This window comes from Dipodomys ordii, unplaced genomic scaffold (genome assembly GCF_000151885.1).
Source record: "Dipodomys ordii isolate 6190 unplaced genomic scaffold, Dord_2.0 Scaffold20, whole genome shotgun sequence".
NCBI lineage: Eukaryota > Metazoa > Chordata > Mammalia > Rodentia > Heteromyidae > Dipodomys > Dipodomys ordii.
The window spans coordinates 10,035,657-10,049,010 of NW_012267236.1; the positions used below are offsets into that span (position 1 = coordinate 10,035,657).

A 13,354-nucleotide genomic window follows, 5' to 3' on the forward strand; every position below is an offset into this window, starting at 1 on the left:
TCAGGGTCTTCCTTTCCTTGCCATTCAGCCATCTTTCTTCCAGTTTTCCATTTGCATCCATCCTTCCATCAATCATCTTTAAACCACATGCCTTATCTCTGTAGGTGGAAAAACTAGCGCGCACATTGTTCTTGTGGAAGATCGAGGTCCATGACCAGAAGGAACGTGTCTACGAGATGCGGCGCTGGAATGAGGCACTGGTCACCAACATGTTGCCTGAGCATGTCGCACGCCATTTCCTGGGGTCCAAGAAGAGAGATGAGGTGAGGAGTGGGGCCACTGTTTTCATGTGCTCTTCCTGCCACGGAGTTGCAGGTAGACCCAGGTTTTCTTCTGAAATAAGGTTGGGCCCTGGCGAGGCCTGGTTTTAACCAGCAATGATACTAACAAAAGGATTTTCCAGGCCTCTGGAAAACTGTCTTGTAGCCACTGCCCATGTAGGCCTCATCTATGAGCCCCACTTTAAATAAAGCCTCTTCATGGCCTCCCTTTCTGTCAGTGTGGCCGCCTCAAAACTGGGTAGTTCCCAGCTCTACTGAGCCATCTTCACACAGCTGGCCTGATAGGACTAAAAGTTACTTTATTCAAAGTGGGGATGAATTGGTCTCTAATTATTCATTTAGACTAAACCTGAGAATGTACACATTGAATATGGGGAAGACAGATTCATTCCTATCAGGCAGCTGTCCTTCAAGTGCTTGTGCCCTGCCTCTTTTTAGGAGCTGTACAGCCAGTCTTATGATGAGATTGGAGTCATGTTTGCTTCCCTGCCTAACTTTGCTGACTTCTACACTGAGGAGAGCATTAATAACGGTGGCATTGAGTGTCTGCGATTCCTCAATGAGATAATCTCTGACTTTGACTCTGTGAGTACTTTCCTGTCCCCTTCTTTCAAAGCCAGTAAATGCTCCCCCACCCCACCCCCCACATACCCATTACATCCCAAGATAGCCTGCAGAAGTTAAAAAGAAATGAGAATTAGTTGGGCTCTGGTGGCTGATGCCTGTAATCTTAGCTATTCTGGAGGCTGAGTTTGAAGACAGCTCAGGAAGGAAAGTTCATGAAATTCTTATTTCCAATTAACCACCAGAAAACTGGAAGTGGTACTGTGGCTCAAAGTGGTAGAGCACTACTAGTCTTAAGTTTAAAAAAAAAACTCAGGAACAGTGCCCAGGCCCCAAGTTAAAGCCCCAGTAGTAGCACTAAAAAAATAATTACAGATTGGCTACCTTTCCCAAATGAATTTCTTGCCATCATACATGAACATTTGCTGGGTCTGAGGGTGGAGCTGGGAAATCTCCTGCAAATTCATAGGATAAACATGGGCCAAACAAGACCCTGAGATGCCTCCATTTTTCCTGCCCTTAGTCTCAGTAACTATGTAGTAAACTTGCATATAAGGAAAATACTTTTTTTTTCTTTTTTTTTCTTTTTGCTTATGTGGTGCTGAGGAATCGAACCCAGGGCCTCTGGCATGCAAGGCAAGCACTTTACCACTGAGCCAACTTCCCAGCCCCAAGGAAAATACTTTTGCAAATATTCTCATTTACCTCAGAAGGCTGGCAATTTTACCTGTGTCAAGGTTCAATTTTCTCAGCTGAGTACCATGTGGCATACAGCGTAGAATAATTCAAGCTGTTGCAGGAGAGGCTTTGGGAGATCCTTGCAAACTGGCACGGTTGTTAGGTGGCGCATTTACCTCCCTCAATTCTGATCATTCTCTCCTTAATAATCCTGGCTTCAGCTGCTGGACAATCCCAAATTCCGCGTCATCACCAAGATCAAAACTATCGGTAGCACCTACATGGCGGCTTCAGGAGTCACCCCAGATGTCAACACCAATGGCTTTACCAACTCCAGCAAGGTAACTGAACTTGATAGGTAGCCAGCAAGGGCTCAAGAGAAATGCAGTTTTGCCTGGGAGTCTAAAGAAAATCCCGAGTATTGTTCCTAGTATTATTCACACAACCAGCACATGCAGCACTGAGGGACAGAGAACCAGAACACACATGAGCCATGCTACACTGTTCCAGTGTAGGCCTAAGATGGTTTGTGCACACTGGGACTCTGTACTTTCCTAGGAACCTGTGTAATTCTACAATAAGGGAAAACTTAAAGGGGACCCCACCGGCTGTTTTTTGTTATGATGCAGACCCACGGAGCCTGCTTTACTCTCCAAGTCAGGAAATGAGCATGGGCCCTGGTACCACTGGGTGTTTCTAAAACATTGTCATACAACTATCTCATGATGCCAGTGTTCATGCCACTCCTTCCTAGACAAAGCTAAGGAAGCAGATGGTAGGTAGGCTATCACCCTCAGATGCTTCTAATCTACTTGAGGAATCCAAACAAGGAAAGCCATACACAAATCTGAAGACCAGGCTCAGGGTGGTGAGAGCTAGATTTGCCCCGGGAGCTGTGTGAACTGTCACAGCTCACAGCTGACTGTGGGAGGAAGGTAAGGTCTCTCACCATGGTAGGTAGGGATCCCTCCCAGAGGGCTGCTGCAGAAGGAAATGAGCAGGCTGCATGGCCACAGCCTGGATGCTCCTGATGCTTTTGCCACTGCTTGACACAGGAGGAAAAGTCAGACAAGGAGCGCTGGCAGCACCTGGCCGACCTGGCTGACTTCGCCTTGGCCATGAAGGATACACTTACAAACATCAACAACCAGTCCTTCAACAACTTCATGCTGCGCATAGGTAAGGGCTCCCGCCTCTGTGCTGGGCAGATCAACAGGGAAGACCAGGAATGCTGGGAGCAGCTATGTGGGGAGAGTATCACACACACAGCTGGAGAGGACTGGAAGGATCCTCAGTCTAGTCCCTTATAAGTGATCAGATGGAAACCCTCAATGATAAAATGATGGAGTAGATCTGTCCCTACTGCTCAGTGACAGCCCTGCCTACCCTGGGAACCTAGGCAGGATTCTGCCTGCTGAAGGCCCTGCTCTTCTCGGACCAGCCTGTCCTTGAAAGGAGTTGATGTACCCCATACTGAGGAGGGGGCTCATTCCTTCTGAGTGAGGTCACAGAAACTTGAAGAACTAGGTGTATTATAAAGGTGGCAGCTGTTGGACATAGCTAATATGTGCCAAGGACTTGGTGAGGGAAGGATAAATGGAAGACAGGATGTTCCCTTTTCAGTAGCTTAGAGGCCACTTTTGAGGAGGTATATGGATGATGTAATCAAGAACCAGAGATCAGGTGACATTCTTCTGAGAGGAGTTTCTGAGGCAGAGTAATGCAAGGCTTGGAGCAGGGCGGTGCTGAATTGGATGCCTCTGCTGTAGGCATGAACAAAGGTGGGGTGCTGGCGGGAGTCATTGGAGCTCGGAAGCCACACTATGACATCTGGGGCAACACGGTCAATGTGGCCAGCAGGATGGAGTCCACGGGGGTCATGGGCAACATTCAGGTAAGTTCAGCCACAGAGCAGAGTGCATGCTGTAAGGCAGCAGTGGAAGAACACATGCTGTGCCATGACCACGAACCTCCTACTGTCCCAGAGCACTGAGCTAGCAATGCCGGAGAACAAGTCTTCAGCCCACTTCCAACATCCTAAGTGCTGGGTAGTAAGAACCTGCCCCTTTCTATGAACTTCCTGACAAGTACCAAGCAGCTGCTCTTAGCTGGGTCTGCCCATCTTTGGGAGGGTGGGGAGTTCTGAATCTGCCACCTTGGGCTCCGTGGCTGACTGGGACCTGAGCCACCAAAGTGTTAGTGCTTCTGGATCCATTCTCAGTCCTGTCCACCTAAAGCCCCTCTATACAGAGTGGTCTGGGCTCCTTCCTAACCCCCTGGCTCTCTCTGTTCTCCTGTGCAGGTGGTGGAAGAGACGCAGGTCATTCTCCGAGAGTATGGCTTTCGCTTTGTGAGGCGAGGTCCCATCTTCGTGAAGGGAAAGGGGGAGCTGCTGACCTTTTTCTTGAAGGGGCGGGACAGGCCGGCCACCTTCCCCAATGGCTCCTCCATCACACTGCCCCACCAGGTGGTAGACAACTCCTGAGTGGCCTCAGCCCCCGTGATGGATGGGTCACATAAGGGAAACCTGTTTCTGGAGGCAAGGAAAGCTTTTTGGGAAAAGTTAAATGACCAAGTCCCGATGGTCTCAAATTGAAGTACACATTCCCATAGACTTTAGGTTTAAAAATCTCGAGCCCTGCTCTGTCCATGGATATGTGAGCTCGGAGGGCAGCCGCACGCCTCTGTGCCTGGAGCTTCCCCAGAGTAGGGGCTTAGGCATAGTAGTAGAACAGCCCTTCCAGAGCCCCAGCTCCAAGTCAGCCTTCTTCACCAAGTCAGGCCATGGCCACTGTGAGCAGGACACAGAGAAGCGGCGAGCAGCTTCCTTTGCTGCTGGCTGAAAGCATGGTGGTGGTGGGGGGGTGCTGCTGAAGAGGAGGCTCAGCAGGGCCCTGGTTGGAACTGATAGCAGTGCTTGCCACCCTGGAGATGCAGCGGTCTCCACACGTATGGTACCAGTTAGGTTAAATGGCCCTCATCCTGATGTTCCTGATAATCTTGAAAGGTTCTTCTGGAACCCTTGTCACCTTAGATATGAGAGCAGAAAGTGCAATATTTCCTTTCACCTGGTGGGGGGAGGGAGGTTATTTCTGGAAGAAAAATATATAAACAGATCTCTACATTTATATTTTTAACCTGTTAAAACACTTTCCGATACTGCCTTGCCTTTTGAGCTCTTGCTACAGTCACCTTTGCTACTGCTTTAAAAGAGAATATACAGGTATTGATAAAGAACAGACTGTTTTATTAAAAGCTTTACTCAACTTGATGGGATCACTGTGATCATTCTGTTACCATGTCCGTTGAATGCTTGGCTGGCTCAAAGCATTAGCTCCCACCCCATGCCTAGAAAGCAAGAACTTGAGCTGAGACTTCTCATTCTACATGGCTTTCTCCTAAAAGATGGCCCATACCTGTTTCCTGTGCTCTGTACACTTCATAGAGTTGGCTGGAGGTTCTGCACAGTGCCTAATGATCATAAGGTTTAGGAAGTGGTGTGAAGCCTCAGGCAGTAAATCTCCTATCTGTGCCTGGGCAAACAGGGACAGGAGTTGTAATGGGAGAACATGACCAGCCAGACAGGTTTTCACAGCTGTCAACTGGCCCTAAGCCAAGGAACAGTAAGTACTAGCATGGACAGGAAGGCCCACAGTCATACAAAAGGGCCTTGGCAATGGGGAGGAAGATTGGTTACTTTGGAAATGGAGACTTATAGACTTCTGTCTGAGCTGGTGTTGAACTGAGATTCTCTAGATCTCAACCTCCTGAGTAGCTAGGATTACATGAGTAAGCCACTGGTGCCCAATTCACACTTACCCTTTTCTTTGGGGGGGGGGTATGTGTCTGGTCATGGGACCTGAATTCTGGGCCTGGGTGCTGCCCCTCAGCTCTTCAGCTCAAGGCTAGCGCTCTACCACTTGAGCCACAGCGCCACGTCCAGCTTTTTTCTTATGTGGTGCTGCGGAATCGAACCCAGGGCCTCATGCATGCAAGGCAAGCGCTCTACCACTGAGCCACCTTCCCAGCCCCTTACCCTTTTTCAACTATATGATCTACCTCATATCATGTGTCTGAGTGTTCTGGGTAATATAGAGGTTTGAGCTCAGAGTCTGTGTGTGTTAGGCAGACATCCACTTGAGCAATACCCCTAGCCCAAAATCTAGGGTCCTAAGAACTCTTAAGTCTTGGGCAGAAAAGCAAAGCTTCCCCAAAAAAGGAAAATACACTCTAGCCTTTCATGTCTTCTATCACTCCATAAGCCATTCTAACTCTCAAGTAAAATACATGATCAAATTCAGGTACCTAAGGACATGTGACTGTAAGCATTCTAACAAGCAAGGATTGTATCCAGGCACTCATGGAGAACTTCCAAAAATTCCAGTGTCTGGGGACTCATACTTGCTCATCATCCTGTTGAAGCAGGCTTCTACTCAAGGCTAGGATCGTTCCAGGTAAGGAGTGTGAGCCTTTGCTGGTTTTCAGCTCCAGATCCTTGAATCCAGTTTTTCTCCTTGTGAAAAGGAAGCAAACACCTGATGTATGGGCTTTGTGCAGAACAGTGTTTCATGGGATGCCCGATACTCTGCCTGCAAGGTAGACAGTGCCCCCATCCCTAAAAAAAAAAGATTCCATCAGTCTTGTTTAGTGTCATCAAGGGAAACACTGGGTCACACTATTCTGGACCCATGTAATTTTGGTCTGGGTGGAGAGGCTGCCCCTAGAAGACCAATACATTTTTAAGACCAGGGAATTAATAAAACACAGCACTCAAAGACCTATGTTATGGCCGGGCGCTGGTGGCTCACGCCTGTAATCCTAGCTACTCAGGAGGCTGAGATCTGAGGATCGCGGTTCAAAGCCAGCCCGGGCAGGAGAGACTGTGAGACTCCTATCTCCAATAAACCACCAGAAAACCGGAAGTGGCGCTGTAGCTCAAGTGGTAGAGCGCTCGCCTTGAGCTGAAGAGCTGAGGGACAGCGCCCAGGCCCAGAGTTCAAGCCCCACGCCGACCAAAAAAAAAAAAAAAAAAAGACCTATGTTATGAACTCTTGGCAGCATCAACATGTCTATCTCCTAAAAACATTTTATCCTATTTTTCACTATTGCCAAGGTCACCTGATCGTGGAACATTTAGTTGAAGTTAGAAAAATAAGCCTTTCTTAGTTAGCTCTAAACAAATTCCCATGTAGAAAATACACTCTGGAGAACTTAAATACACTAACTTGCCCTGCCTATTTGGCTACATAGTAAAATGAGCTTCAGCTTCATTCTATCACAGATGACTCTGACTCAGCCTTGCTTGTTTTTCTGCAAGAGGGGGCCTCCCATGAAAACAATTTATGAGCTGAAAGAAGTCAGGTAGAAGTAAGAGGTCAAGATGGGGGACCAGGCTAATTTTATTTACCATATACAAAGAAGAAAGGAAAACCTATTTCTGGTATGTAAAGAGAAGAGTATCTCGGATGTCCTCTAGACACAGTCCACCTGCTTTGCTTATCCTACACAAAGCAGAGCATACCTCAATTCCTAGTTCCATTTAAGTGGCCTTCCTCTTACCTTGACAAGTAACTGTGACATCAGTTGGGAGAGTTCTTGTGAGGTCTTTATACAGCAATCTGGCGCAAAACAGCATGGACTGAGCCCCCGCTTTTTCTTTGTAAGTAAATGACAGCAGGTTGCACAGGGCGTTTCTCTGCAGTGGTCCAGCCAGGGAGGCTGCAAAGTCACTCTAGTGGGTGAGGAATAGAGCAAGTGCGTGGTGACTACAGTGCAGGCAGTGGTTGTGGCACTTCACACAGGACTATCAAAAGAAGGCCATGAATTCAGAGAAATAAAAGGCCTAAAAAAGGACTAGTGTAAATGGATGGCCAGGGGAGTGGAGGGAGAATTTAATAAATTCACTGACACTATCATACAGTAAGATGTTTCGTGTCTGCATTTGCCTAACAAATTTAACTGATAACTGGGAGCTTGTCTTTCCAAATGCATAGATGGAAAATGGTAAATTTAAATGAGCAACTTACACCCTATTTGTATTCATTTCCTGTCTCTATGGTTAGCTTACCTGCCACCCTATAAGAAAGCTGACCAGGGGCTGGGAAGGTGGCTCAGTGGTAGAGCGCTTGCCTTGCATGCCTGAGGCCCTGGGTTCGATTCCTCAGCACCACATAAGCAAAAAGAAAAAAGCGAAAGTGGCACTGTGGCTCAAGTGGTGGAGCGCTAGCCTTGAGCTTAAGAGCTGAGGGACAGCACCCAGGCCCCACGACCGGACCCAAAAAAAAAAAAAGAAAGCTGACCAGAGATCAGGGGAGATGGATAGATAGCATCTGGTACTGTGTGTCTATAGTGGTTTCCTTGGGGTAGATACTCTCAAAACCCACCAGATATTCTGAAAGTACATAATATCCCTTAGCCAGGACCCACAACTCAACATCATCCTAAGTTTCAAAAGGGTAAGAAAGAAAAGGAATAGCAGTAAGAAACAAGAATTAGATAAAGGACAAACCTCTAGCTCCAAGTTAAGAATTACTTAAAATACAAAAGAAAACTGAAATTTGCTTTCCTTTGGGGCTCCTAAAACAAGGTATGGAAGTCCTATGCACACACCTGAAGTCGGTCGGCCTGGTACTTCCTCCCCGAATACGCATTTAGGTACTCGCTGAGAGTGAAAAGGAAGCGCTGAATATCAGTCTGTAGGAGCTGTGCAGCTATCCTTTCCAGAGGAATGAAGGCTGGGACAGAATGGTGATGTATCCACAGTGGCTTCTGGATGACAAGATCCACAAAATAGGAATCCAGTAGGGTCCCCTCAAAGGCGGTGCTGATGCACACACAGACCCCGCGGCTGGTCAGCTTTCCACTGAGCCCTGAGCAAGACAGTGAGACAATACCTCAGCAGATGACAGGCAAAAAGCAGCACCTTACTCACTGAGTATCTAGCATCCTGCACAAAGTCTGGCATACAGACACTGTCCACAAATGCTTCCCTCTCATCAAGACTGACCTATGGAAGGGGGTAAAAATGAAGACATCTTAAATATCAAATTATTGAGAAAAACATCTTGAAAGTTCCAATTTACCCATTCTCCTTTTTTTTTTTTTGTCAATTTGTGACAGTCTCCAGTTCTTCCCATAGCCCTCTCTTATGCATGTATGATCAAACACAGCCCTAACAGGTTTAAACTATTTGATCAGTAGCATAAGGCAGGCTAGCAATAAAAAGGAAGTCTAAGCCAGGCGCCAGTGGCTCACGTCTATAATCCTAGCTACTCAGGAGGCTGAGATCTGAGGATCACAGTTCAAAGCCAGCCCAGGCAGGAAAGTCTTGAGACTCTGATTTATAATTAACCACTAGAAAACAAAGTATCACGGGCTGGGTGGCTCAGTGGTAGAGTGCTTGCCTTGCATGCATGAGGCCGTGGGTTCTATTCCTCAGTACTACATAAGCAGAAAAAGCTAGAAGTGGTGCTGTGGCTCAAGTGGTAGAGCACTACCCTTGAGCTGAAGAGCTGAGGGACAGCTCCCAGGCCCAGAGTTCAAGCCCCATGACCGACCAGTACAAAAAAAAAGGAATATGTGAAGGGCCGGTCAGAAAGATGGCTACATCATGAGGATAGGGGGACAAAAAAAAATCTCCTCTAAGCCCACACTAATAATAAATCTAGCAAACTAGAATGAATCAGATCAGAAAGAATTATACCTGTAAACCGATATGCTTGCAGAATGGCAATCACATTTTCTCTCTGTTTTTTCAAAACTTCTTGTTCACTGACCTCCACTGTTCTGTCAGGTTCTACATTGGTAGATGTTTTAACCTGTAAGATAGATAGCAAATCAAACAGGCTACAAAGGGGAAAATCACCAAGTTCCTGTCCTCATCTGACCCGACAAAAGCAAAATGCAGGATTTTTTAAATTATGTAATACAAAAAGACCTTTGTATTATTATGGCCATGCAGTTAGTGTATGCATTCACAGCAGAGAAGAGTCAGTAGGTCACACAGTGTAGGAATCAAAAGTATAAACCGTGGACTGAAGAGCTAGGATTTGGGTGGGGATGGATGGGGAGAATTATGAGAACAGTAAGGAAAGTGTGTGATGAAAGTCTGGGATGAGCACAGGGCAGACAAAACAGATGGCTACAAAGCAAAGCAGGAAAGCTGGATTGGGCCAGACTTCAGAGTTTCAAGCGCCAGGACTCTAAAAGTTGCACTTCCAGCTACAGCCCAGAAGGTGGTGTCAGGCTGCTCTTCCCTCTGATGACGACTATGCAATCTGGATAAAAAACCAAAAAAATCAAAGCAGCAAGCAAGCAAACAGAAAAAGGCCTGAAATTACTGGTGAGCAACCTAAATACTTCCAGGAGTGAAGAGTAAAGAAAAGGCTCTGATGTTAGATAGCTGTTCTGAGGCTTCCCCAGCATTTGCTAGTTTGCTAATTTCCATCTCAGTTTGCAAGAGTCCATTACCAAAGCAGCTTTCTATGGGCCAAGATCCCAAGAAACCCGAGCCCAATACTCAGCATGCAATTTGCTCTCTTAACATCTGCTAATTGGTTCATTACTGCTCATATGTGACAAAAGTCTAAAAAGCTACACAGGCATCTGTGTTGCGAGGCAGAGTCCCTTTTCTTTTAGATCCCCTAAGGTTAGCCTGGGCACCTTTCCCCATTTACACGAGTCATAAGAACTCTCATTTTTAATTTGGCCCTTTTGAGTCCTTATGGTTAGGTTAGTTCCTATTCCAATATAATATGGAGGCTGAAGATTTAAGCATAACCAACAGTCTCGAGTAATGTTGGGGTCTGAAGCATTTAAAAAGCTAAATATTGACTTTATCAGCAGCAGCAGCAGCAGAACTTCAGCGGAGTGATTACTATCACTGATACTGGTCTTATCTGGGGCAAAGGTGGTAGGAGTCCATGTTACTTACAGTTAGTTTATGATTTGTGGTTTTGCCCTATAAAAGCTAGCCTGTAAGACTGGGAGGGGTCACTCTCTCCATAGAGACAGCCCTAACCCTGACTGGTCAGTTTGATTCTCGATGCTTGGCGCAGAATAAAGCTTTGCTTAACTTTTGCTTTGTGTCAGCCTTGTTCCTTTGATCACAGGCCTTATCACCCCTATTATTTAACGGCTTTCAGTGAGATTCCTTATGCTCTTCATATATAGACTAAATGAATTTTGATATTATTTACCCTCCATCATGCTCCTTATTTCTCCTTCATTCTCATCCCCCTCAAAAGCCCTATAGTTATAACCAATTTACATACATATATATACATATATGTAAATTTGTATACATACATATTCTTTAAAGTCTAAAGTCTGCAACAGGCTTAGGTGTCTATGAAGAGACAGAGAGTATAATGAACCTTCCTGACCCATCACTAGTATCGGACATTTACTGATATTGATTCTCAACTACATTTATATAGGTCTGCTTATTTGAAGAATCAAAGATTTGAAATTGATCCAGTATGACTGAAAGTTTAAAAATGTAAAACAAGGGTCTGGGAAGGTGGCTCAGTGGTAATGTGCTTGACTTGCATGCATGAGGCCCTGGGTTTGATTTCTCAGCACCGCATGCACAGAAAAAGCATGAAGTAGTGCTGTAGCCCAAGTGGTAGAACACTAGCCTTGAGCTGAAGAGCTCACGGACCGCGTCTAGGCCCAGAGTTCAAGCCCCACGACTGACCAAAAAAAAAGTAAAACAAGCCATGCAAATTTACCAGTTCCCAGATCATGATTATTTTGTACACCTTAGGAAAGTCTCCCACATTACACTGTACTTACTCTGACTTGACGTAGCTTCACTTCAGCCCTCAGCTGGTCTCGACGATGCCTCAGTTCACGGATCTTGGTTCTAAGGGCACTTTCCTTGATCTGGGCTCTCCGAAGCACTTCAGATTTCTTCACTTGAGCCTCTAGTCTTTCCAAGTAAGCTAAAACACCTAAGTTAAAAAAAGGAACTTTGTAAGACAAAGTTTCTAATTCTGGCAACTGGCAGCATTTTAAGAATGAACAGAGGACTGGGCATTGGTGGCTTACACCTGTAAGCCTACTTACTCAGGAGGTTGAGGTTCAAGATTTGAAGTCAGCCCAGGGGAAATAAATCTGTGAGACTTTTATCTCCAATTAACAGCAAAAACCCGCAGTGAAGCTGTGGTTCAAGGGGCGTGAACTGCAAAGCTAAGGAAGAGCAACAAGACCCCGAGGTCAAGCCCCAAACCTGGTACAAAAGAGGAAAAAAAGTTTTTTGGTTTGTTTTTTTTTTTTCCTTCAGAACTCTGTGGCTAGCTGCAGACCACAGCTCCACTTCTGGCTTTTTGCAGGTTAATTGGCGATAAATCTTAGGGACTTTCCTGTCTGGGCTGCCTCTGAACTGCAATCCTTAGATCTCAACCTTCTGAGTAGCTAGGATAACCAATATAAACCACCAGTATCCAGCTATATCATGTTTTTAATCCATAAAGTCACCAAACCAATTTGAAGTCAATCTCAACCCACATTAGTGTTTATTATCTAAAGTGTCAGGTTAAGTTTTCTGAATACAGCTGACTCTCCATGACTTGCTGACTCAGAGGAAGAGGGGTCACCAGATTTCACTGACTCAGAAATCATCTAATCCTTATAATTTAGTCACCAGGCTTGAAGAAGTATTAGGAGTATAAGACTAGAAAGGCACAATACCAAGAACTGTCCACAAAAAAATCTTTCCGGGCATTAACAAGAAAAGGTACAAAGAACCTCACTTTTGGACAGAAACATGAGGATAAATCTCAGTATTCAATTAACTAAGGAGCAATACAGTAAAGGCTTTAATTTCATAAGGCTAATTGGTTCCAGTAAAAAACATTTGGACATTTCCTAAATATTAGATATTTGTACTAGATGCTTTACTATTAAGCATGTAAAGGCATGCTATTTCCTATACATAGCACAAGCTATTTGACAACCACAGAAATATGTACTAATATTCACGGTCACCACCACATGCTATCATTTACCTCCACTTATTTTCCAGCTGAAGAAACTGAGGCAGAGAACTAACTGTACAGTAACTTTCCCGGGGCCACAATCATTAAGGCTGAGCCAGGAATCGCCCAGGGCTATGCGACATTGAAGTCACTGGCCCACAGTGGGGCCTCCCTCACAAGTACTGTATTAAAAGGTGCATTGTCGCTCTGATCATAAGCCCACATTATGGGTGCAACCTATCAGTTTCAAAAGGAGCAGCAGCCTGAAAAGCCTCGAAGCCACTTTTCCCTGTGGTCTGGCCTTGGTTCCAGACGTCAGTTCCTTTCACCCGCGGCTCCCGATCGGGACTGGCCCTGCGTCAGGTGCGGAGGGAAGGGGCTCTTTTCAACCTGCGTGTGGTGAGGGGCGCCCCTCGGAATACCTCCTTTGGACTCGCCGTCCAGACGGAACGAATTCGCCGGCTCCATCTCTTCCTCCGAGTGTCCAGCGCGTTTCTATGAAGTCGTCCAGGTTAAGTGTGAGACCAGCTGTCCTTAGTGGCAGAAGAAAACAGGATCAGTGTCCCGTCTACTCTCACTTAGACCCAGACAGGCTCCCGGGGGCCCCGGAAAACCCAAATGTCCCCGTCGAGCCAGCCCCGGGTCGGGGCCAGCCGTGTCCGCGTCCACCTTCCCGCCGCCCGGGAACCCCCCGGGCGCTGTGCCCTCTGCACACGGAAGGAGCCCTGCATAGCCGTGGGCCCCTCTACCTGGGCCACGGCTCCGTCCAGCCCAGTTTCCCCGTACCTCGTCTCTTTCCCGGGAGGAGAACTCCCGCCGTCCCCGCCTTCAAATTCAACCCGCCGCTCCCAG

At 46.4% G+C, this 13,354-nt stretch overlaps 2 protein-coding genes across 4 annotated transcripts in view; one reads left to right on the top strand and one right to left on the bottom strand.

The window, feature by feature from the left end:
• Adcy3 (adenylate cyclase 3) overlaps positions 1–4,794 on the top strand; it is a 123,712-nt gene extending 118,918 nt beyond the window's left edge. For both annotated transcript variants that reach the window (XM_013013648.1, XM_013013649.1), the window contains exons 17-22: positions 105–263; positions 720–866; positions 1,745–1,864; positions 2,579–2,702; positions 3,293–3,417; positions 3,826–4,794. In XM_013013648.1, the coding sequence (XP_012869102.1) occupies positions 105–263; positions 720–866; positions 1,745–1,864; positions 2,579–2,702; positions 3,293–3,417; positions 3,826–4,008 (858 nt within the window). In that variant the 3' untranslated portion in view covers positions 4,009–4,794. The remainder of the gene's footprint in view (positions 1–104; positions 264–719; positions 867–1,744; positions 1,865–2,578; positions 2,703–3,292; positions 3,418–3,825) is intronic.
• On the bottom strand, positions 156–13,345 carry Cenpo (centromere protein O). 2 transcript variants are annotated; one of them, XR_001174952.1, is made up of 8 exons: positions 13,289–13,345; positions 12,925–13,035; positions 11,319–11,476; positions 9,226–9,340; positions 8,133–8,392; positions 7,083–7,254; positions 5,925–6,138; positions 156–239 (listed from the first exon to the last, which is right to left on the bottom strand). XR_001174952.1 is itself a non-coding variant. In XM_013013650.1 (7 exons), the coding sequence occupies exons 2-7, from the start codon at positions 12,968–12,970 to the stop codon at positions 6,005–6,007; spliced, it is 885 nt and encodes a 294-aa protein (XP_012869104.1). In that variant the 5' UTR covers positions 12,971–13,035; positions 13,289–13,345; the 3' UTR covers positions 5,517–6,004. The 2 variants fall into 2 exon arrangements, 1 of the variants encoding a protein (XP_012869104.1); XM_013013650.1 differs by lacking the exon at positions 156–239 and having other exon boundaries at positions 5,517–6,138.
• Positions 13,346–13,354: the final 9 nt, after the last annotated feature.